General features: G+C 42.5%; 1 protein-coding gene across 3 annotated transcripts in view; it reads left to right on the forward strand.

Moving 5' to 3' along the window:
- The first annotated feature begins 6,037 nt into the window (after window positions 1-6,037).
- PRRG4 (proline rich and Gla domain 4) overlaps window positions 6,038-24,921 on the forward strand; it is a 30,916-nt gene continuing 12,032 nt past the window's right edge. The window contains exons 1-5 of one of the 3 annotated variants that reach the window (XM_020963952.2): window positions 6,038-6,911; window positions 7,997-8,109; window positions 14,855-15,021; window positions 17,004-17,052; window positions 18,702-18,834. In XM_020963952.2, the coding sequence (XP_020819611.1) occupies window positions 8,007-8,109; window positions 14,855-15,021; window positions 17,004-17,052; window positions 18,702-18,834 (452 nt within the window). In that variant the 5' untranslated portion in view covers window positions 6,038-6,911; window positions 7,997-8,006. Of the gene's footprint in view, window positions 6,912-7,371; window positions 7,552-7,996; window positions 8,110-14,854; window positions 15,022-17,003; window positions 17,053-18,701; window positions 18,835-24,921 lie in introns of those variants that run through there. The other 2 variants (XM_020963954.2, XM_020963953.2) reach the window with 2 other exon arrangements.

The raw sequence follows: 24,921 nt of genomic DNA on the forward strand, positions 1-24,921 counted from the left end.
GTCCAAGTCAACAAGCATTGATTAAACACTGAGTGTGTATACTGTGCTGGGCGCTAAGGATCCAAAGATAAAAGTGAGACGTTGCTCCCCTCAAAGAGCTTACGTTCTCCTTTGAAGATGTCAGACGATTCTCTTTTCTTTGTTTCTATATTTGCTATCTAACCCCAACATGGCTGTACTTCCATATTGGGTGACGTTACAGGAAGTCTGCAAATTAGGTTATTATCATAGGAGAACGCCTATTCCGTTTAGTCAAGGCTCGTTTCTCCTTAAAAGGTAATGAAACTATCCTTGAGGCTTAATTAATGATGGGGCAGCTAGGTGGCACAGTGGATAGAGCTTGGGCCTGGAATCAGAAGCACCTGAGTTCAAATCAGGCCTTGGACACTTACTACCTGTGTGACCCTGGGCAAGTCACTTAACCCCTATTGCCTCTCAAAAAAAAGTCATAATTAATGTTCCAAAAAACCAGTTAATTGGTTCTTAGTTAATAATAGTTGGGCAAATCAACTCATAGTCCTTGTTATCTAAATACAAAAGACAGTGCATGGGAAGCCAGAGGATCCTCAGGTTTGATACAGGTTTCTAACCAGGCACATTACTATGGCAAATACAGAAGCAAAGAAGCTGGGCCCAAATGGACTGATTTGTACTATTGCTTATTATCCTTTCCTTGCTACTGTTAAGTAAACTTCTTTTGTTGAATGTTAGTTAGATGTTCTACGAGTTACTCATTTCACTCCAATCCAAAATGAGCTAGGCCTGACCAACAATTCATAGTCTAGTCATTTGCTAGTCATATTGGCTCAGTCCAACCATGAACCATGAGTGTCCCTCTAATTAGTTGTCTTCTGCTAACTTTCTATGAACCAGGAATGATTCACATGTTCACAGGTTGAGAGTTAGTAGAAACTTCAGTTATCATTCAATAGCATTTCTTATCATTTTAAATTATTTTTGTCTATTTTTAAAAATGAGACTGCACTCTATGGTTCAGACAAACTAAAGGACTTGATGTCCTTCACATGTAATATTTTGTCTCCTATCCCCCTGCCTGCATATAGGCTGCCCCTTCCATCTGGAATATACTCCCTTCTGTCTTCTGAATGTTAGAATTCCTAGCCTCCTTCAAAGCATACCTCAGGTTCCATTTCCTACATGAGGCCTTTCCTGACAATCCTGCCCTCCCCAGCATTAGTGCCTCCCTTGCATTTACTTATTTATATTTTTGTATATATTTGGAGGGGTATGGTTATTTCCCTGTATATGAATACAAACTCCCTTCAGGACAAGGACTATTTCATTTGTCTTTGTATCCCCATTACCTACCACAGTGCCTGGTACGTAGCATAGGATCTTAATAAATGCTTGATTAAATAGTTGATTGACTCATGTGCTATAGTATTCTTTGGGATTCCCTATTGTAATGAAAACACGTAGAAACCATAATTCCAAACCTGGTCAGTTCTATTTCTGTGCCCACCCTCCTCTCTTAGTCAATAGTTTGATTTGATTTGAGTACAAAGTTCTATTTATTTTTGTCTGTGGCTTGTTAATGTGTGAGTAGATGCCTCCGTTATGTAGGAATTTCATCATAAAGTTCATATTTGTTGAAATGAGAGTTCACAGCATTCCCCATCTCCCTCTTCTTCCCATCTTCTCCCCAATCCTTGTCTTTATATAATGCTGCATTTCTCTTTGTCTCCAACCCTCTTAAAATTTTCTTCTTTCAAGGTTTAGTTTCTCAAATGTCTACCTTTGATAGAATAGAGCTATTTCCTCTGAACTGTGCTTTGGACATTTTCCTATATAGTTCAATTCAGCCTGGTCAAGACACAGAACCTTAGACAATGTCCAGGATCTATTTTTCCTAATCCTACCAATTACATTATTTACACAAAAAGTTAGATGTCACTTACGTGGCAATACTTATTCACAACCATAGTAACAGCAGAGCCATAACTAGAGACTTTCGCAGCCCGGATAAGAACCACAGACTGTACCTAGGGTGAGAAGCACGAAGCTTGCCTTCAGTTGGGGAGGAGGATATGCAGGACAGTGGCTTTGGGAAGACCATTGCAGGGGAAGTCCCAGTATGGTGGAAGGGGACCTCATACTAGTTGCTCATCAATCAATCAACAAGCATTTATTAAGTGTCTACTGAGTGCCAGACACTGTAAATACAATTAAAACAGTCTCTGCCCTCAGGAAGCAGAGAAAAGCCAGAGGTAGACAACATAGTAAATGAACCTTTGATCCCACAGACTTGGATGCTCCTTCCAATGTTGTAGACTGTAATATAACCAGGCCTGCCCAACTCTTATCCATCCTCACCTTTGACCATATCCTTCCAAAAAATCATGAGATCATAGATTTAGAGGTAGAAGGCATCTCAGAGCTCATCAGATCCAGTCCGATCATTTCAATCCAGTGTCTTTGCCAAGAAAACCCTGAATGGGATCATGACGAGTAGGACACAACTGAACAACAACAAAAAAAACCTTGGTCAAGAGCTGACAAAGTCAGACCTGTGTTTTAGGGATATTAATGTAGAGTAGAGGGTGTGTACAACACAGTGTAGAGGGTACATGAGAAAGGGGAGAGATTAAAAACAAGGAGACCAATGATGAGGCTATTCCAATTGTCCATGAGAGGGAGGATAAGCGTCTGAACTAAGGTGATGGCTATGTGAGTAGAGAGTAGGGGACAGATGTGAGACAGGGTGTGGAGGTAAAGTCAACAAGACTTCATATGATTGGATATAGGAGTGAAAGGGTGGGATAAGGGAGCTGAAGAGGAGATGACCACCAGCTGGTGAACCTGGCTGGCCATAAGGATGGTGGTGCCATTGAGAGAAATAAGGAAGTCAGGTGAAAGCAAGGGTTTAGGGAAAAGACGATGAGTTGGATTTTGGACAGGTTGAGTTTAAGATGCTTACAGGACACCCCAGTGTCCCATAAATGTCTGACTGACTCAGGATAGCCTTCCTTTTCAAATTAATCAATCAACAAGCATTTATTAATCACCTACTCTTCACCAGGTATTGTTAAGGTAGTAGGGAGACAAAGACCAAAAAAAAAATGAAACAATCTCTACTCTTGAGGAGCTTACATTCTATAGGGAGGTATGTGCATATAAACATATATATACACACACAATAAATACAAGCATATTAAGTATAAGGTAGTTGGGGAGCAGGGTAGTAGCAAATAATAAGATTACGGGATGTAGGCTGGAAGAGACTTTACAGATGGTCACACACTCGACCTTGCCATTACATACAAGTGGTCCACCTACTTAGAAGTTCTGACCTTCCTCTACCTGACTATAACCTTTTATTATTCCATCTCTCCCAGTGCCTCATAAGGAGGCATAAACCTATTCTAAACAGACTCTTCACCAAGGATCTCCCTTCACTCTACCCCGTAGTACCTTCACAGGCTCTCACTTCATTTCCGTACCTTTCCATGGGAGGTTAGCCATTTCAATTCTACATTTTCTCCTGCTCTTGGATCCATTACCCCTTTCACTATAGCTGCTTGTCTCCTGCCAAACCTCGGCCCTGGATTAGTCTTGCCCCTTACATCCTTTGTTGCTATTCATGAACTGCTGAACAAAGTTGGAAGAAATCTCACAACCATGCCAATTGTAAGTGGGCCCTTCTTACACGGAGGCAGTCCTTTTATTTCTCCCTAATTGATTCCTTATGCCCCGAGAGCTTGAGAAATTCCACCCCACAGAAGTTATTCCAAACTTTCCCTTCCTTCTACAAGCCCCTCACACTTCTTTCTTTCTCCTGCTCAGCTGACGACCTTGCCTTTTACTTTATTGAAAAAAATTCAGGCCATTTGGCATGAAATTCCTCTTTTCCCATTCTCTTCACTGAAAATCCTTGGACTCCCACTTTTTTCTCCTTTCCCTCAGGTTCTGACAGATAGGTGGCTCTTCTCCTCATCAAGGCCAACATTCTTGCTTCATCTACATTTGCACTAAATCTCATCTCTTCCTGTCTTCTCCAGAAGACTGTTTCCACAATCATTCCGCTCCCCTCCAACTGTCAACAGCTCCCCATCAAAATTCCTTCCCTACTGCTTACAAACATGACCAAATGTCCCCATTCTTTAAAAACAAAGAAACCTTTACTTAACCCTTTGTTGTTGTTGTTCACTCATGTCTACGTCTTCATGACCCCATTTTGGGGTTTTCTTGGCAAAGATACCCAAATGGTTTGCCAGTTCCTTCTCCAGCCCATTTTACAGATGAGAAGACTGAGGCATAAAGGATTAAGTGACTTGGTCAGGGTCACACAGCTTGGAAATATCTGAGACTAGATTTGAACTCGGGTCTTCCTGACTCCAGGCCTAATGGACCACCTAGCTAGTTAACCCTACCATCCCCTCAAGCTGTTGTCCTATATCACTCCATTTCTCAACTAACATCCTTCCCCCTCCCAATCCACTGCCTTCACTTCCTCTCCTCTCACTTACTTCTCCATCCTTTGCAATCTACCTTCTTCTGACTTTGTCACTCAACTAAAACTGCTCTCTCCAAAGTTATTAAATGCTTTCTAATTCTCACTTCTAATTCTTCTCAATCTGTCTGCTGTGTTTAACACGATTGACTTCCTTCTCCTCCTGGATACTCTTTCCAGGCTTTTGTGACACTACTCTCTCCTGGTTTGTCTCCAACCTGCCTGACTGCTCCTTCTCAGTCTCCTTTGCTGGTTCATCACCTACATCCTGTGGCTCTGAAACTTTCCTTGTCCCTGAACTATAGGTATTCCTTAAGGTTCTGTCCTGGTATCCCTTCTCTTCTCCCTCTGTACTCTCTCAGTGACCTCCTCAGCACCCATAGGTTTAACTGTCATGTCTCTGCAGATGCCACCAAGGCTATATGTAGTCTCTCCTCTGGGCTTCAGCCTCATGTCACCATTTGTGTGTTGCACATTTTGAAGGAGATGTCCTGGAGAAATCTTAAACTCCACATATCTAAAACTGAATTCATTATCTTTCCCCAAAACCTTCTTCTCTTCAGATTGCCGTATTTCTGTCAAAGACACAATAGCCTTCCAGTGTCTTAAGTTCACAATATCAGCATTATCCTGGAATTTTCACTCCTTCTCATCCTACATATCCCTTTAATTGCTGTATCTTGTTTTTCCGCTTCACATCTCTCACATTCGATACCTTCTTTTCATTCACACAGGTACTACCTTAGTTCAGGCTCTCACTTGAGTTATTGCAACAGCCTGCTGACTGGTCCCCCTGTCTCGTCTCCCCCACCCCCACCCCCGACTCTATCCTACATACTACTGACAAAATAATTTCCCTTAAATGCAGATGTGACCATCCCTCTCCCTTACTCAATAGACTCCATGTGGCTCACTGGATTGAGTGTTTGGCTTGCAGTCAGGAATACCTGAGTTCAAATCCAAGCCTAGACACTTACTAGCTGTTTGAAGGCGGGCAAGTCACTTAACCACTATTTGTATCAGTTTGCTCAGCTGTAAAATGGGGATAATAATAGCACCTACCTTCCAGGGTTGTTGTGAGGAACAAATGAGATATTAATTGTAAAGTGCCTGGCACAGAGTAAATGCTATAACTATTATTATTACCTTTAGGATATAATATAAACTCCTCTGTTTAGCTTTTAAAACCCTTCGCAATCTGGCCCCAATCTATCTTTCCATCCTCACTGGATATTACTCCCTCTCTCTGATAGCAACCAAGGTGTGCCTCTCTGTTCCTCCCTCAAGATACATCACCTCCCAGCTGAATGCCTTTGCACTAGCCATCCCCCATGTCGAGAAAAGTGTCTCCTTACTTCCTCTTCAAAGAGTACTTTTAAAATGCAACTCGGGCTTCATCTTCTGCATGACTCCCACAATTGTTAGTGCATTCACTCTCAAACTACGTTTCGGGTGGGGAGGGGAGGATAAAAGTCTTAATAGAGGTTTTTTTTAAAAAAAGATTTAATAGCTTAAGATTCAACCAAGATTTTGGAGGGACCTTGTATTCGACTACTTTGTATGCGTTTGTATTTATTATACGTATATGTATATGTGGGTGTTCTCGCCCCATTGCGAGCATAGATTGTTCTATTTTTTTGTACTTGGATCTCCTAGCACAATGCCTTGCACGCAGTGGGCTTAATAAATACTCGATTGATTGACCAGAAATTTGTCATGCACTTGTCGAAGGACACATAAGCTACAGCAGCGAAAGGTCCAGAACGTGAATGCAGTCCACAGGCTCCAGATCCAGGACTGTCCCCAAGGCCAAGATGGGGCGCGTGGTCTAAAGTGACAGTCTCCCTTCCCACTTCCCCGCAACTGCAAAGCAGTGTCCTGGAGCTCAGGCCTCCCCAGGTGCGGCCCCCCTCTAGCTCGCAGAGCGGCAGCCAGGAGGGAAGGACTTGGAGGTGGCCCAGCCCGGCTCATTGCATGGGGCGAGCCTCGACTCCGCTCCAGTTTCTCTGCAGCAGGGGATCCTATCCTCCTTACCTGTAGGCTCAGTCTCCAGCCTCAGGAGGGGGCCGGGCCACCTGCTGAGACTGAACCGCTGGGGACTCGCCCCCAAAGCCCCGGACTCCGCCCCCTCCAGGAAGCGCCTGGGAGCCCGCTCGCCCAGCCACAGTGAGCCCGCAGTGAGCCCGCCGCTAGCGCCCCGCAGCCAGGGCGCCCGTCTGGTCCGGGAGCAGCAGCTGTAACAGCTGATTTCGCCGGGGAGCACGGCGGAGCGGCTGCCAGCGGGCCGACCCTAAGATCAGGAGCCCAGGCTCCCAGCCTCCGCGGCCGGACTGATTTTGAGAGGAGGAGAAGTGCGGGGCGCCAGCAACGAAGCCCGGGATCCACTCCGGACCTGGCAGAAATCGGACGGCGGCTCCGGAGCATCTGCCAGTGGCTCCAGGTACCACAGGGCTGGGCTGTGGGGGGCCGCGACCGTGGAGCTCGGGACCGGGCGGGGAGGAAGGCCAGGAGTTTGGAAAGTGAGCCTCGGTAACCCGGGAGACCTGCGGTGGGGAGAGGAGGGGGAGGGAGGTCTGAGCTTTGGGATTGAGAGGTCCATAAATCCTGGGGATGAGGACGGGGCTGGGGGTCTGAATAAGAGCCTCGGTAATCCCAAAGATGGTGGCGGGAGCAGTGGGGAATTGAAGGGGGGGGTGTAAATGGAGCTTCAGTAACCCAGGTAATGGGGAGAGATCTGGGGTGGGTGGTGGAGGGACTTGGGGCTGGAGTGGAATCAGAACCTCTTTAACCGGGGGATGGCGACTGGGTGAGGGCGGGTGGTGGCGGGGGGATGAGTTCTGGAACTCGAGCTCAAGTAGCCATGACGATGGGTACTAGGGCTGTCTAGGGTCTGTCTGTAAATAGAGCCTCGGAAACCCGGACGGTGGGAAGGGCTGAGGGTGGGGCCCGAAGTTTGAAATCGGAGCCTCTTTCATGCTTGGGTGGAGGAGGAGTCTGAGTTATTGAACTGGATCCTCGGTCACCTGGGCCGGGGACGCACTTTAGGTTCCATAGGAAGTGGTTTTGTAGGGGGAAAAAAGGTACCTTTTAACCTGTTCTTCCGGAGAGAAACTTGGCAGGGACCGATCTCTACACCTTGAAGCGGGGAAGTGAGCGGTAGGGGTAGGGCTGGGGGCCGAGATGGGAACTCTAACCGCTTGTTTCTCTCTTGCCTCCGGAGGCGGCGGGAGAGCTGGGTTTGGCCGGGAGGGGTGCGCCCCGTGGCCCACAGTTACAGGTTACCCCGCAGCCACTCCTTGGGGGTGCCTAGGGCTTCCCAGGAAGTGACTGGAGGTTTTGTGGTGGGTGTAGAGGGACTGGCGTCTGCTGAGAATGCCCTGGGGAAAGGTGGGGGATGGCGGAAAGCCAGTTGAGAGCCTTCTCCGCGATTGCCTGAAAACTGGTCTGGTTCTGCGCTGCCTCCGTGAGTGCTGGTTGGAGGCTGGTGACAAAAGCTGTTGTAAATGTACGTCTTTTATTCGACAGATGCCAGACTATGTTTAAACTTTTGGTTCTGCTCAGCACTCTGCCTGCTATTACTTTTGCATTTCCTCATTGCCCAAGAAGACCCCAGGAGTCTACACATGCAGGAAAAGACGGTAATCACCTCTTACGTTTGGGGGGAAAAAAGCCATACTGACGTTATAGCCACATCTTACATTATTTTTTTCTGTCCAAAGTGAAAAATCTAATGTTTGAACCAAAACGTCACGTTTAGGGGAATAATCAGCCAATAGAAGCACTTTGAACTCATACAGCAATAATAATAATGTCTATAATTTACAAGGCACTTTACATGTTATCTCCTTTGGTCCTAAATGAGGGAGGCAGATGCTATTGTCTCCATTTTAGAGATGAGGAAACTGAGGCTGATTTGCCCAGGGTCACACAGCTAGGAAGTGTCTGAGACAAGATCGCAGCTCACGTCTTCCTGACTCCAAGCTCAACACCGTATCTTTTAATTCAAATCAAAGGGCTTCTCTCCATGGATTTTAATATGATAAGTGCACATTTAAATCCTGGTGAGCATTTGTGATTAATAAAATACGAAGTCTGCCCAACTATTGCAGATAGGTTTGTGACATTTCTTTGAGTCACATCTACATGGTAATCATCATGTGTCAGTTAATAAATATTTGTAAGTGCCTACTATGTTCCAAGCAATCTGCTGAGCAATGAGGAGACAAAAGAAGGGAAAAGACTCCTCGTTGGGGAGAAAACATACAAACAGCCAGGTACAAACTAGATATGTACAGGTTAAATGGGGGAGGGGAGCCTAACTTCCCTCCCCCTAAACAGGGAGGGTGGAGGGAAGCTTCTTACAGAAAATGAGGAGGGGAGAGCATTCCAGGCTTAGCAGACAGGGGAGAGCCAGTGAAAATGTCTGGAGTCAGGAAGTATAACTAACAGTTCTTGTTTTAGAAGAATTGCAAATTGTTGCATGGAAAATTAGGACATCTGGGTTCTAGTCAGGGCCTGTCTTAATAAATCAGCAAACATATGTTAAGTATCTCCTGTGTGTAGAACACAGTGTGGGGGTTAAGGAAGATACTGAGGGAGGCAAGGTTCCTGCCCTCAAGGGGATCCAGAGCTGGAAGGAGCTTGTGAGGCTATTATGCCCAATCCTCTCATTTTATAGAGGCTTGCAGTATAAATGGCAACTATTTAGGTACATGACCTTTGGGACACACACACACACACACACACACACACACACACACACACACACACACACACCCCTTTACCATTCCATCCTTCAGCTTTGGCATCTGTAAGACTCAAGCATCAGGCAAGATCTCCAAGACATTCTTCCAGGTCTAAAATGATATGGTTACTCTGGTACAGGTGGAGAGTGGAGAAGAAAGCTAAGTTAAAAGATCAATAACTCAAAAGTCTGACATAAGTTCTAGGTCCCTAGGAGCATCTGATATTTAAACCTCTGATGGATGCCCTGAATGGAGATTGAACCTAGGTAAAATTGAGAAGTAGACAAAGTTTGTCTGGAGCCTTGCAGTCTCCCACCTAATCCTGTCCTCTTTGGGTAGTGCCTAGGTTCAGGACCTATCTCTTCCTTCTTTCCCCCATTCCTCCAGCTAAACTTGTTCTTAGCTAGCCATCAGTTGGAAAGAATCCATTGAATGAAACCACACTTTTTAATGACTGATAAGGTTCTGCCAGAGAACATAAGCTCCAGAGGACCTCCTGACCAAGCTGGAAAGATGTTGAGCAGAGGCATGGAGGTGGAATTCTGTCTTTTATTTGGGACTCAGCCTAGCTAAATTCTGAGAGGCGTAGTGCCAAGGGATGTATTCTTTTGATTACAGCAACACGTGAGCTATCTACAGAGATGAAGGAGTTGGGAGATGTATTGGGAAGAACACTGGCAAAGGACCTTTGTTCATCTCCTTCCTCTGACACTGCCTATGTGACCTGGGGTGGGTCACTTTGGACTTTCATTTCCTCAACTGTAAAATGAGATTGAACTCCATGACTTCTGTGGATCCTTCTAGCTCCCACACCAATGAAAGTATGGCTCCTTCAAAGAGTAGTTCAGTATATTACCCTTTCCAGGGCCATCTCCATTTTAACTGGGGAAGATGCCTTATCTCACAGGAATGTCATTTCAGGTATCAGAGTGGGAAGTTTCCCCGGTACTGCTAGAGATCATACTCATAAGGTACGCCTATAGGCGGCTGCCTATGCATATGCCTTATGCATAAAGTTGACCAACCCCACCTATTGCCAGTGTAGGAAAATACCTTCTCCTTACGAATTTAAGGCTGAGCTCCCCACTCTCTTCCCCACATACCAAAGGAGGGATCCCTGAAGATGTGATATTAATCCTTGAATGGTGATATTGTAAAGGGAAATATGACCGAGGAAAGGGAAGCCTTAGTTGGGTCAGGGGTGAGGGTGGGGGGAAGAAAGGAAATATGATCCTGGGGGTGTGGAGTTGTTAATCAGCCAATCAATCAGCAAGCATTTATTAAGTACCTGCTCTGTGCCAAAGCATGGGGAAGAATTGAATGGAGTTTGCTAGAAGGGACGGGCAGACATGAAAGAAAGGACTGGAGGATCCCAAATTATGCATTTGCAGTGTAGGGCTTGGGGACAAAGCTGACTATGTAACAGCCTAAGGTAGTGTAAAAGTAAACTGAGTAGGGAGGGAATTCTCATTAGGGGATCAAAAGTCTGGTGCTAGGGTCATACTATTAATAATAGCTAGTAGTTAAATGAGGCAGCTAGGTGGCTCAGAGGATAGAACTCTGGGTCTGGAGTCAGGAGGACCTGAGTTCAAATTCAGCATCAGATACTTACTAGTTATGTGACCCTTACCCTCTGTTTGCCTTAATCCACTGGAGAAGGAAATGGCAAACCACTCCAGTATCTTTGCCAAGAAAACCCCATGGACAGTATGGTCCACAGGACACAATTGAACAATAGTTGAATAGCACTTTACGTATATTATCTCACTGATCCTCATGAGAACCCTGTGGGGTAAATACTGTTCTCTTTTTACAGTTGAGGGAAATGAGGTGAACGGAGATTAAGTGACTTGTCCAGGGTCACACAGCTGGTAAGAGTCTAAGGCTGGATTTGGACTGAGTTCTTCCTGACTCCAGCTCCAGTACTCTAACCATTTTGCCACCTTGCTACCTCGAGGCCAGAGAGGTTAAAAAAATGTCTTAGGAGAAGGTAGAGGCATTACTAGTTGAGTTGGTCGGGGAGGTTGCCTTCAAATTAGCTCTGTTTCAATCCGAAGCTCAAAATGGGTAGACTGAAGGTTTAAACAAAAAAAAAATTATTGTATTCCTTTACAGACCCCTAAGAGGGATAAAAGGAGTAACAATGATTGACATTTACATATTCTTCTAAAATTTAGGAATGCTTTACTTACATTATTTCATCAGAATATCATAATAACCCTGTGAGGTATATGCTATAGGTAGTGGCATTCATCCTTGTTTTACAAATCAGGACACTGAGGCTCCCAAAGGTTAAGTGACTCTGTCTAAGGTAGAATTTGAACCCAGTTCTTCCTGATGCCAGAACAGAAGAAGTCAGGTAACCAATACCCAGTGCTCTATTCTAGCCTTAGCTGCCTTCCACTCTACATTGTTGTTTAGGAAAAGTTAACAAGAAGACCCTTTTAAACATCCTATTTCCTGAATATTCCGCTCTTCTGGTCCTTTCACTGTCACTGGTTTCCTAATCTGGAGCAACTCAACTTTGTCTACCAACAACAACAACAAAAAAAACAGTTGGGGGGGGCAGCTAAGTGGTGCAGTAGATAGAGCACTGGCCCTGAAGTCAGGAGGACCTGAGTTCAAATCCAGCCTCAGACCAAACACTTGACACTTACTAGCTGTGTGACCCTGGGCAAGTCACTTAACCCCAATTGCCTAAAAAAAAAGAAAAGTATCATTATGGATAGAGTACTGGACCAGGAGCCAAGAAAGACCGGGCCCCAAACTACCTCTTGACACTCACTAACTTTATGGCTATGGGCAGACCACTTTACCTGTATGAGCCTCAGTTTCCTCATCTGTAAAATGGGCACACAGTACCCCCCCACAGTGTTGTTGTGTAGCTCAAATGAAATAATACGTGTGAAGGTTTTGCCAGCATTAACGCTTTCTCTAAATGATAGCTGTTATTCTCTGCCATACGGGGCTCTCTGTGATGGACTGTATGACTCTCATCCTCTCAATCAGACTCCCGGATAATTTTGAAGAGGTTCCTGACTAGAAGATTGGCCACAGCTCAGAAAAACCATTTCCTTAGGGGAAGAGATGTGATGGGCACCAGTAGGGGGAGTATTTGTACTGACAAAATCATGGGTCCTCACTATTAACTAGTAATAGAGCCTCGTTTTGTACTTCAGCCAGCATGCCTATAAAAATGTAGATGCATATATGAGAGGTTGATTGGTGTAATGCAAACGGCTCTGGTCTAAGCCTGGAACCTGAGAAGAGATGAGAAAATGCATCTCACTCCCTTGCTTACAGAGGCAGGGGTTTGAGTGTGTCACTTGGTATCGCACAGCTCATCTGTTGATCAGTTCTGTTGAACTGAATTTTTTTTTCCTTTATTTTTTATTCTTTTGATTTTGTTCTTTGATAGCTTTCTGGGTAGTGAGGGGCATATTCAGAGATAAAAGTTATGTGAAAACAAAAAAAATCGATAAAAATTTTAAAGAGAAAAGGAAGAATAGCCTCTGCTGCTGCTGAAGGAGCCTGCGCCATCATGAATGACCCTCTAACCATCAGAACAAAGAAGTTCGTGACAAACAGACTTCTTTAGCATAAACAGATGGTTATAGATGTCCTTCATCCCAGAAAGGCCACAGTGTCCGAGACTGAAATTTGAGGAAAAACTGGCCAAGATGTACAAGATGACTCCAGGCGTCATTTTTGTCTTTGGCTTCAAGCCCATTTTGGTGGTTGCAAACAACAGGCTTTGGAATGATTTATGATTCTCTTGACAGTGCAAAGAAAGATGAACCAAAGCACAGACTTGCAAGGCATGGCCTGTATGAGAAGAAAAAGACATTAAGAAAGCAGCAAAAGGAACATGAGAACAGAATGAAGAAAGTCAGGGGTACTGTAGGTGCTGGCAAAAAGAAGGAATAAAAGGCACTAGGGATGATGTTTATCTGTGAAGATAATAAATTTTCATCAAAGCATTTATAAATTATGTAAAAACTTTAAAAAAGAAAAGAAGAGTATTGGGTCTTAAGAGTTAGAAGAGCTAAGTTCTATTACTGTTACTAGATACTAAATCTTTGCCCATGGTCAAGTCATTTAGCCACTCTATGCCTCAGTTTCCTCAACCGTAAAAATAAGGATAGTATTACCTGCTTTACCTACCTCATAAGATGGTTGTATGGAACTGGGGAAGGATGTCTGATGTGGAAATTTCAGTGGATTAGTCCTAAGGAGTTACCTTATACACGTTATAGAGGTTACATGGTCACAAAGCTACTAAGTCCCATTTAAACTATTAAAACCTAAAGCTTCATAAAGACTTTTGGGAAACTGTTAAGAGGCAGAATTTGAATCCAGGTCTTCCCAGCTCATAGCCTAGCCCTCTCTCCACTCTACCATTCTGCTTCCTAGTGGGAGAGAGCATTTATGAAAACTTAAGTATGACTATTACTAGCCCTATGTATGGTATTTGTCAATACCATCACAATGAAGATTCATGGAGAAAGTGAGTAATATGGAAACATCATCCCTTTGTAAGTAGAAAGAGGGGTTGGAATTTCCTGTAATAATTATTGAAGTTTTGAATTGGAAGAGACCTTAAGGACCTTCTTGTCTGATCCTCTCAAACTTACAGACAAGGAAATTGAGACCCAAGGAGACAGTGAGTTTCCGAAGATCACATGGTTGGATTGGCTGCAGATCCCAGATCTCTGGACTCTCATTTTAATGATCTTTTATCATGCCACAGTCTAACTCAGTTCTCAGTCAAGAAAAGACCTTACGTGTGGACTTCAAACCCCCTTGGGTTTGTTTAATTAAATAAGCATCTAAAAACAAAGACTATGTCTTTAAAACAACTTTCTGTTTCATACTAATGACCAGAGTTGTACAGGTAGATGTTTACCAACTGGCTCTCAAAAAAAAAAAAGAAAAGAAAAAGAAAGAAAGAAAGAAAGAAAGAAAGAAAGAAAGAAAGAAAGAAAGAAAGAAAGAAAGAAAAAGAAAGAAAGAAAGAAAGAAAGAAAGAAAGAAAGAAAGAAAGAAAGAAAGAAAGAAAGAAGAAGAAAATTATGGATAAAATACTTTTAAGTTTATCTGCATTGTTAATGTTTACTCCATTACTTTCTTAAGTAGACAATTTTTAAAAATGGATGAAGTCTTGATTTATAGCATTTCCTGATTTCTGAGGTGTAAATGTTCACAATGAAAATTTAACAATGAGCTTTCATCTTTATGAGCTAGCCCCAGCATTCCACAGTTAGCAAAGTTTGTGTGTATTTGGGGGCATAGGAGGGACCTCTATCTACTGAGCAAATTCCAATGTATACCCTTCCTTCAGATACAATGGATGTTCTTCAAATTATTAGTATTTTAGCTTTTTGGCAGAAAATATTTTACTACAGCAATTTCCTTTTGTCAGAAGTTAGATACCATTTAGCTACAACAGAAATGTTTTTCCCCAGTGCGAAACAAAAGCTCTATGACCACGGGCAAGTAAGTCACTGAACTGCTCTGAGCCTTAGCTTCTCTGTCTGTAAAAGGGAAATAATAATAACTGTAACACCAATGTTAACTTGTTTTTTGAAGGGAGGGGATTTGTTCTTAGTTGATTTTAAATAGTCTTTTGTTGCTTCAGTAGTCTTTACATCAAAAGAAGAAGCCAGTGTCTTCATCCATAGACGTCTCCTCCACAATAGATTTGACTTGGAACTCTTCACTCCTGGAGATCTGGAAAGAGAGTGTTATGAGGAAATGTGCAACTATGAAGAAGCTAGGGAGATCTTTGGGGATGAAGACAAGACGGTAAGGTACTGGTTTCATGAACTGGTTGGAAGCATTAAGTTCTTATTCAATAGGAAAGTCTCTTTTCTTTGGAAATTGTGTACATTCTTATCCTAAGTCTTAAAATCGTTTTAAACCATCAACTCAGTGTTGCCTCATATTTTTAGGTACTGGGTCTATACTAATTACCAAAGTATTGACTCATCTGTTTAGGTGGTTTTAACATTTCTTTTACTTAAGGACAATTATGGAATAGAAAGTTGAAAAAAACTTCAGGAGATAACTTGGTCTAGTTGAAGCACATAGGTGTCAAAGTGGATAGAGCACCTTGGCTTGGAATCAGGAAGTCCTGAGTTCAAATCTGAGCTCAGACACTTACTAGCTATGTGACCCTGGCAAGTCACTTAACTTCTGTCTGACTCAGTTTCTTCAACTATTAAGTGGGAATAATAAAAGCACCTACCTCCCAGGGTTGTCATGAGGATCAAATATTTGTGAAGAACTTAGCACAGTGCCTAGCACATAGTAGGACTATATAAAGGCTCTTCCCTTCCCCTAGTCTCCTGACTGAGGCACATCTCTACTTTAGCCATGTGTTGACTTGTGATGCTAGTTATAAAGATTTCCTAGAAGTGAGTGGACATCCCCTTATGCCTCTTATTACTTACATCACCATAAATAATTTTGCCTCATGTGATTCTGTTTTTATCATGAATGAGTTAGGAGCCTCTCTAAATATTCTTGTGCATATATGGAAATCAAGGACCCTTAGCTCTCTGTCTGCCATCATTGTACTTCACCGCCATCACTTAGTATTTGTAGCCTGTTTGGGAACACAAAGTTGTATTCTTCACTCATACCATCTTTTCTAATTTTGTCCTGGTCATTTGAAGTCCACGTCCTTCCTTCCAAATAATAATGATATTAGGAATGCCTTTAAGGTATACCTTTCTTGATTGACCCTGAGGTTCTGATGGCTTCTGTGCAATTGCAAACACCTAGAGCAAAGTAGCCTTGATTAGGTGTAGACCATCTTTTGTGGGTCATTCCATCTCTTTCAGCACCTTGGATTAGAATAGCATATAACCTCTGCTCCAGTCACTAGGTCAGGGGTGGGGAACCACATGTGGCTTCCAGGTTGCAGGTTCCCCACCCCTGACCTAGGTACTTACTGCCTCCTTGCTTCAAGTCTCTCCCTATACCAATACATAAATGCCATTAAAATGGTTTTGCCCCTAAAATTCATGCATAACTGTGTCACTCTCTGACTCAATGAACACCATTGGTTCTTTATTGCCTTTAAGATCAACTATAAATTCCTCTTTGTCTTTTAAAGCATTTTAACCTGGTCCCAACCTTCCTTTTCCACCCTTATTGTACATTACTTCCATTCCCTCATACTCGTCCATTTTCCATCTCTGTGTCTTTGCCCTGGCTCTCCCTTGCGCTTGAAATAGACTCTGTCTTCACCTTCTCTTAGAATCTATTTCCTCAAAAACTCAAGAACTAGCCTCTCTCATTTTTCCCCAGCTGCTGGTGTGCACTTCTCCCCCAATTACTTCCTATTTATTTTGGATTTGTCCTGTATAAACTTATCTGGGTACATGATATCTCCCACCAAGGTACAGAAACTCCTTGAGGGCAGTCTGTTTCATTTTGGTTTTTTTATCCACGGCACCTGGCACAGTGCCCAACGTATAGTAGGTGCTTAACAAATGCCTTTGAATTAATTATGTTGGTCAGCACTTATTCACACAAGTTGGAGTCAAGGGTGAATAAGAGAAGGGCAGCAGAGGATAACAGGGGCAGCTCCCACCTGGCCGTCAGTCACCATTATGACTAAACCAGGGCCAAACAGTGGCCTTTGAGGGGTATACCCTGCGGTTAGCAGCCCTTAGTTTCTTGTACCCTGTCTTTCTCCATGACTAGTGAGAATGCTAGACAGCACTAAATAAAATCATTAGCAAACACCTCCCTCACTAAACTTTGACTTACTTTTACAGATGGCATTTTGGCAGGATTATTCAGTTCGAGGACCGAGCAGAAGATCAGGTGAGTCGAGAACTAATTAAATAGCATTCATTTCTCTCCTTTCTCTCCTCATAATAAACCAGTTTTGTGACTAGTGATCCATACATTCAGTTTGCTTGTTGCTCAGCGCTTTTAAGTCTACAGTAGACTTGCCAATTACGTACCCAGATAGCTGAGACAAATGGAGGTAAAACTCCAATACCCAGGTATTGAAAACAAGTTTGGTGAGATAATAGACTTCCTCCCGGCTGGCACCATGTTTCTAAGTGACTCTAGAAGACTAGGAAGGGAAATAGGCAACGACTAGACTTGTATTAGTGCAAGTTGAATACTCTTAGCCAGAGTCAAGTGGCTAAATATTTTAATTTTTTTTTAACTACTGCATGCCAACAAGCTGGATAAAGTAAGATTGTTAGGCTGAGTTTAGAACCTTTCAGAGAAAGTGATCCTCTTTCTTATCTCAGCTGATTATCTCCAGCTGTTGTTCCTGCCAGGTTTTTCTTTCAGTCCCCCTAGATAGGGCCCCAGATGCCTTGCGGACTCTGTTACGGTGGCCCCACCCCAGAGGGGATGATCACATTTACCCAAGTCCTTGCTACCCAGTGAAACTGAGCAGGGAGATGTTGTTTCTATGGTTTTTTTTCTTCTTTGGATCACATATTATTAATATGTAAGTTGCAGAATGGCTACCAGTCTGCATGGGAAGAGAAAGTTTCTTCACCAGTGGAACAGCTCCTGTATCAATGAAATCCTAGACCAAAAAGGCAAAACAAAATTAAAAAAAAAAAAGATATATCATTGATATCTGGGGCTCTGAAGATACCATTTTAAAATAATTTAAGTATTATGCTAGTAACCAGACCTAGTAGATAGATATATTTGCCTTCAACATATTTTTAATAACATTAATAGCATATTTATAGCACTTTAAGATTTGCAAAACACTTTATAAATATTATCTTACTTTGATCCTCACAATAACATTCAAACCAGCCTCTGATCCTTACTATCTGTGTGACCCTGGACAAGTCACTTAACCCTGTTTGCCTCAGTTTGCTTGACTGTAAAATGAGCTAGAGAAAGAAAGGGTGAACCACTCCAGTATCTTTGCCAAGAAAACCCTAAATGGGGTCGCAAAGAATCATACATGACTGAACAACAACCCTGGGAGATGGGTGATGTTCTCTCTATTTTTACAGATGAAGAAACTGAGGCAGCAAATGTTAATTGATTTGCTCAGGGTCACACAGGTAGTAAGTGACCCTGAGGCAGGATTTCAACTTAGGTCTTCCTGATTCTCCAGGTCCAGCACTCTATCCACTATACCGCTTAGCTGCCTACCTTCAAAAAGACCTGAGTTCAAATCCTGCTTCTGACATTTACTAGCTATGTGACACTGAGCAAGTCACTTTTCCTGCGTCAGTTTCTTCCTCTGTAAAAATGGGGAAAATAATAGGACCAACTTACAAGGTTGTTTTGAAGATCAAATGAGGATATTTTTCATAAACATCTGCTATATGCAAGGCACTGTGCTTGGTGCTGACATAATTTTTCATAATATATAGAGTGCAGGCCCGTGCTTAGGGTCACGAGAAATTCAAGATTATAGACATGCTCTGCAGTTGCTATAGGGATATTGACAAAAGGTGATTGAATAAATTTCCCTTAAGATGGTGAGAGAGAGAAGATCGATGTTATGGGACTCCTGACTGGACTAATTGCAGCTGGAGTGTTCCTGGTTATCACTGGATTACTTGGTTACTATCTCTGCATCACCAAATGCACAAGACGAAGACAGCCGTGGTATGTATAACCAAGAATTTGTTCTCGATAGAATATGATCCCCCATTTGTTGTTAGCCACGGGCCGCTTTAACATTTCTCCAGTGGCACGAGACCAGCAGATCACAGTAACAACAACAATAATAATTCCTGATATTTATATCATGCTTTACAGTTTGCATGACAAAGAGGAATTCATATTAATGGCTAGTTTTTCTGTAGTGCTTTAAGGCACATAGTCAGCATGTAAAAAATGAATGTCTGGTGAATTTCACTTGGGTGATATAGCGCGTCTGCTTGTGCTGTCAATTTGATGCAGAGCAGATAGCATCCTTTCTCCAATTACAAGGCCCTCTGTGTATGCTATCTCATGTGATCCTGGGAGGTAAGGGCTGTTATCATCCCCATTTTATAGATGAGGCTGAGTGAGATTCAATGACTTCCTCAGGGACAAGTAATAGTAACCTGAATCAGGATTCGAATGCAGGTCTTCCTGACTCCAAATCCACCATTCTATCCACTATGCCACTCAGCTTCCTACAGATTTGTCCCTCTTGCCTCCAGCAACAAATGGAAGACTCAAAGAGTTTGACTGTCAGGAAAAAAGGCCTGTTAGAGCTGTCTGAAAGTGGAATGGGCCACCTTGGACAGTAGTGAGTTCCCCTTCATTGGAAGCTTTTCAGCTGAGATAGGGCAACACTTGTCAGGTATACTGTAGTAGGGATTCCTTTTCAGATATTGAAGTTCCTACAAACTTGAAAAAAAATCTTTTTATTAAGCACCTGCTGTATGCATGGCTTGATGCTAGGAAGTAGGAATAAATACAAAGATGAAAAACCAGCCAGTCCTTGCTTCCAAGGAGCTTACAATTGGAGAAATGAAGGCCTGTGTCCCATTAACAGCTGGTCCAGACCTGCTCTTATCCCAATTAATTCACCAGATGTTCATTCTGTTTAGGGCCTGCTATGTCCCAATGCAGCTGAGGCACAAAGACAAAAGTGGGGCAGGCCCTGCCCGCAGAAAGCTTAAATTCTCAGGAAGGGAGTGGCTATAATAAAAAAAGACAGCTAACTACCAGCCTAGGGGACTGAGAGAGGCTTCCGATCCAGGGGGTGGTCACCAGAGCTGAGCCTTGAAGGAATGTAGGGCTGTTTTTAAGAGACAGAGGTAAAGAAAGGGAATTCATTCTAGGCATGTGGGATCAGCCTTTACAAAGGCTTAGAGAGGAAAGATGTAAGTTCAAGGTCAGGGAATAAAACGAGTGGACTTGTTGGGTTAGAAGTTAGAGTTTGTGAGGTAGAATAAAATGAAATCAATCTGGAAAGTCGGTCAACATTTATTAAGCACCTATTATGTGCCAGTCTCTGTGCTAAGTGCTGGGGATACAAAAAGGGGGGAAAGTTGGTCCCTGCCCTCAAGGAGCTTACAATCTAATGGAAAGGTATATGGGAATCTAGACTGGAGAAGGCTTTAAATGTCAGGCTGAGACATTTGTGTTTTACACTAGAAATGATAAGAAGCCCATGAAGACAGAAATCATATTTATTATATATGAAGTGGACTTTTTATTATATGATACTTATTGTGTGATCTAGGAGCATGGTGTAATGCAGAAGTGTCAAACATGTAGCCTCCTAAGTATGGACCCAGAACCAGATGAAAATGTAATTGAGAAATATTTTTTAAAACAAATATACAGTAAAATGTAGATAACATCACATTCTAAAACTAAGTCAATATGTGGCCTGCTAAGATCCTTATGTCCAGGTTAGTGACACCCCCCCCCTTTCTGTTTGATTTTCAACACTGATGAAGTGGACTCAAAGTTGCTCTCAGAGTCACAAAGAAATGGATTCAAATTCCGCTTATGCTACATTCTGGCTGTGTGGCAAGTCATTTAACTCTCTCAGACTGTAAGTTACTGAAAAGGTGCTTGATCTGCATTGGTAGAAAGAGTCCTTCTCTGGGAGCTCTCCAACAGTGATGGAATAGCGGTTCTAGTAAAACAGAATAGTAATAATAATTATTCATTGACAAAGAAACATAGCATTTAGAGTGTAATATTTATTGCTATTTTCAAAGTCACAGAGCATCATAAGATTAAATGGCTACTACAGATGTGCAATAGAAATCCAGCATTAAATGCCCACTTCAAGATTCCTGATGGCAGTAATTACTATACCATAACATAGCCTCTCAAGTGGCATACTCTTTTTAAAAATATTTTTAAAATAATTTATTAATTTTTAGTTTTTAATATTCACTTCCATAAGATTTTGAGTTCCAAATTTTCTCCCCATCTCGTCCTTCCCCCCACCCCAAGATGGCATGTATTCTAAATATCCCTTCCCCTAATCTGTCCTCCCTTCTATATGCCCTGCCTTCTCTTATCCCCTTCCCTTCTATTTTCCTGTAGGGCAGGATACATTTCTATACCCCATTACCTGTATATATCTTATTTCCCAGTTGCATGTGAAAATGATTTTTAACATTTGTTTTTAAAACTTTGGGTTCTGAATTTTCTCCCTTTCTCCCTCCCCACCCACCCTTATTGAGAAGGCAAGCAACTTGATACAGGTTGTACATGTGTAGTCATGCAAAACACTTCCCTAGTAGTCATGTTGTGGAAAACTATGTATATTTCCCTTCATCCTATTCCACCCCTCATTTATTCTATTCTCTTTTTTGACCCTGTCCCTCCTCAGAAGTGTTTGCTTCTGATTACCCCTCCCCAATCTGCCCTCCCCTTCATCATTCCCCCACCTCTCTGTTGTCTTATCCCCTTCCCCCCTATTTCCCTGTATGGTAAGATAGATTTCCATACCCAATTGACTATGTGTGGTATTCCCTCCTTAAGCCAAATCCAATGAGAATAAGGTTTACTCATGCCCTCTCACCTTCCCCCATCGAGTGGCATACTCTTGTGAGAACAAATGTGCTCATTTTTATCCTAGTTATTATAGGTGCTTGGAATGACCATGGATAAGGAGATATCTAACCTTAGTCAACAGGCGGCATAAATGCACTATGGGAAATTCATGTTTATGAACCCCAGCTCTGCTATGAATTGGCTAACAGATGACTAGTCAGGCCCACCTTTTAGGATAGCTTGGAGTCATTTAATCTTAATGTATTTTGTTTTCAGTTCATTGCAATAAACACTTATTAAGTATCTACTGTGGGGGATGGGGATGGGGCACAGCTAAGTGCTGGAAATAGGAAGGTAAAAAAATGATGGTCTAGATTTGGAGAGATAAGAAGCAGAGCACAAATACACAGATGTCTACCAAACAATTTGTTGAATGAATTGGAACCTAGAAAAGTAAGACACCAGAGGATAAGAGCTTGGCATTTCACATGTCACTGGGTAAAGTTACCAGCGTTTCCTCACTTGTCTCCTTTCTCCCCACCCCAGTCTGCTGTCTTCTCATCATATGGCTTTGGCTTTCTTGCCTCAGTGGTACACTTTATCTGTTAACTTTTTCAACAAAATGAGGACTCTCCCAATGAAGCAGACATAATTCTTTGTTGTTCCTTTTCTTTTAATGAAAGCGTATTTTGTAACATATATTCCACATGTCTTTGAGCAAAATACCTGTGCCCAGAGACTGATAATCAGTCCAGCCATTATCATCTACCTACTTTAGACTAGAACAGGGGTGGGGAACCTGCAGCCTCGAGGCTACATGTGGCCCTCTAGGTCCTCAAGTGCAGCCCTTTGACTGAATCTAAACTTCATAGAACAAATTATTGAAGTTTGCATTCAGTCAAAGGGGCTACACTTGAGGACCTAAAGGGCTACATGTAGCCTCGAGGCTGCACGTTCCCCATCCTTGGATTAGAAGCTTATATAAATGGGCAAACAAATATAGGAATGTGAGATTGATTTCTTCAGGGTAGGGAACTGCCCCTGCCTGATGGAGAGCCACAACAGTCTTTGGGAATCATCTGAGACAAAACAGGACAAGTGACTTGCTTAGCTGGGGTTACATAGCTAGTGTCAGAGGAAACTGGCATCCTGCCTGGCATATAGTAGGTGCTTAATAAATCCTTGATTGATTGAATCTTGACCTTCCTGGTATCTAGAGGCAGCTAGATGGGGCAGTGAGTAGAGAGTTGAACCTGGAGCTAGGAAGACCTGAGTTTGAATCCTACCTTGGATACTTATTATGTAACCTTGGGCAAGTCACTTAGCCTCTGTCTACCTTGGTTGCTCATCTGTAAAGTGGGGGTAATAGTAGCACCTTCCTCCCAGAGTTTTTCTGAAGATAAATGAGATAATATTTCTGAAGCACTATATAAATGCCAGCTGTTATTATTTTTCCAAGCTAGCAAATCTATTAGGTCAAACTACTGTTTTGGTCAACTAAATGGGCCACATAAAATTTGATCCCTACTTAACAAAGACATTGCCCTAACTGCTGATCTGAGAAGTTTCTGATTTGCAATGGAAAGAGACCTAGATTGAGAGTCCGAGAAACTAGATTCAAATCCCAGCCCTGCCTGCCATTTGCCTGTTTTTGCGACCTTGGACAAATCACCTGAGAGCACCGTAATCTATTTCCTTTCTGTAAAAAGAGCAGGCTGGACTTACTGGATTCTGAGCTCCCTTCTCGATCTATATCAGAAGCGTATGAGAGAATAGGATGTAAAGGAAAATGCACTGGACTAAGTTAGTAGACTGGGGTTCTAGCTGAAATGCTTCCTAAACCAGTTCTTTGACTTTGGGCAACTCACTTCTCTGGGTCTCAGCTTTTTCATCCATAAAATGAATGGGTTGGACTAGATGACCCCTAATATTCCTTTTGGCATGTCCCTTTTTTCTCTTATAAAAATGGTTTATACAGTGCTTTAAGGGTGGTAACCTATTTTCCTTACGAAAGCCCTGTGACATAGGTAGTATAGCTGTTAACTCTCTCGAGCCTCAGTATTCTGATCTGTAAAATGGACAAAAGTGACTTACCTGCCCAGTGTCTCCACCATAGTAGATGTGAGAGTCAAGACTCTAATCTAATCTCTAGAAAGAATCTAGATTCTTTTCATTACTCCCATGTATGTACTTTCTAACTTTCACTGATCGTTTCTCAGACTAGGAAAGAGTTCCAAGGTTTATTGTCGCTGTTTTGTTTTGTTTTGTTTTAATTTCATTCCATAAGAAGCCACCTGACGTAGTGGATTCTTGAAGCCAAGAATACTGAGGTTCCACCTCTCCCAAATACTGGCTCTGTGACCCTGGGCAAACCACGTAACCTCGCAGTTGCTCAAGCATCTCTCTAAGACTGTTAAGTTGCAGAGAGGATGCTGACCTATATTGATAATGGGAGCTCACCTCATGGGAGTGAACAGTGCCAGTCAGATCAGAACTCATTCCCTATTCCTATATAGTAAGCACCAGCCAAATGCTTCTTGTCTGGTATGTTGAGTTTATGGAGAATGTGGAAACAGAGCCTTAAGGACAGTGACTATATACTAAGCACATAACACAAAGTATGTTTGTTGAATTAAGTCAACGTATGTGAATTTGCTAAATACAAAAAGGCGTCAAGTTTTGTCCTAAAACATAACAATTATAATTATTTTCTAAAGTAAGTAAAGTTATATTTTCTTTCTATCAGGGAAAGCATTTTTCCCTTTAGGAGATATTTGTAATTTTTATCTCTTTTACCCATCAGTGTCCTTCTGATGTCATAGAAGAGATTGCTAAGGGATCCTCTTTTTTGGGGGGGGGGGCAGTGGGGTTAAGTGACTTGCCCAGGGTCACACAGCTAATAAGTGTTATGTGTCTGAGGCCAGATTTGAACTCAGGTCCTCCTGAATCCAGGGTCTGTGCTCTATCCACTGTGTCACCTAGCTGCCCCATAAGGGATCCTCTTTATAAACGGCATGAGTTTTTAAAAATCAAATTAACTTTAAATTTGCTGTGAATAGCCTAAGTAATTTTCCTATTCCAATGGACCCATTAGAACTTTAAAAAACAATAAATATAGAAAGAGATGTCTTTTTTAAATGACCTGAAAAGTTCACAGACCACTGGTGAAGAACCTCATTGATAGGTAAAGGACTCGATTTATTCCTATTTCACCAACAGAGAAAAATGAAGCAGAGAGAA

Source organism: Phascolarctos cinereus, unplaced genomic scaffold, assembly GCF_003287225.1.
Source record: "Phascolarctos cinereus isolate Bilbo 61053 unplaced genomic scaffold, phaCin_HiC Scaffold_9;HRSCAF=440, whole genome shotgun sequence".
NCBI classification, from domain to species: Eukaryota; Metazoa; Chordata; class Mammalia; order Diprotodontia; family Phascolarctidae; genus Phascolarctos; species Phascolarctos cinereus.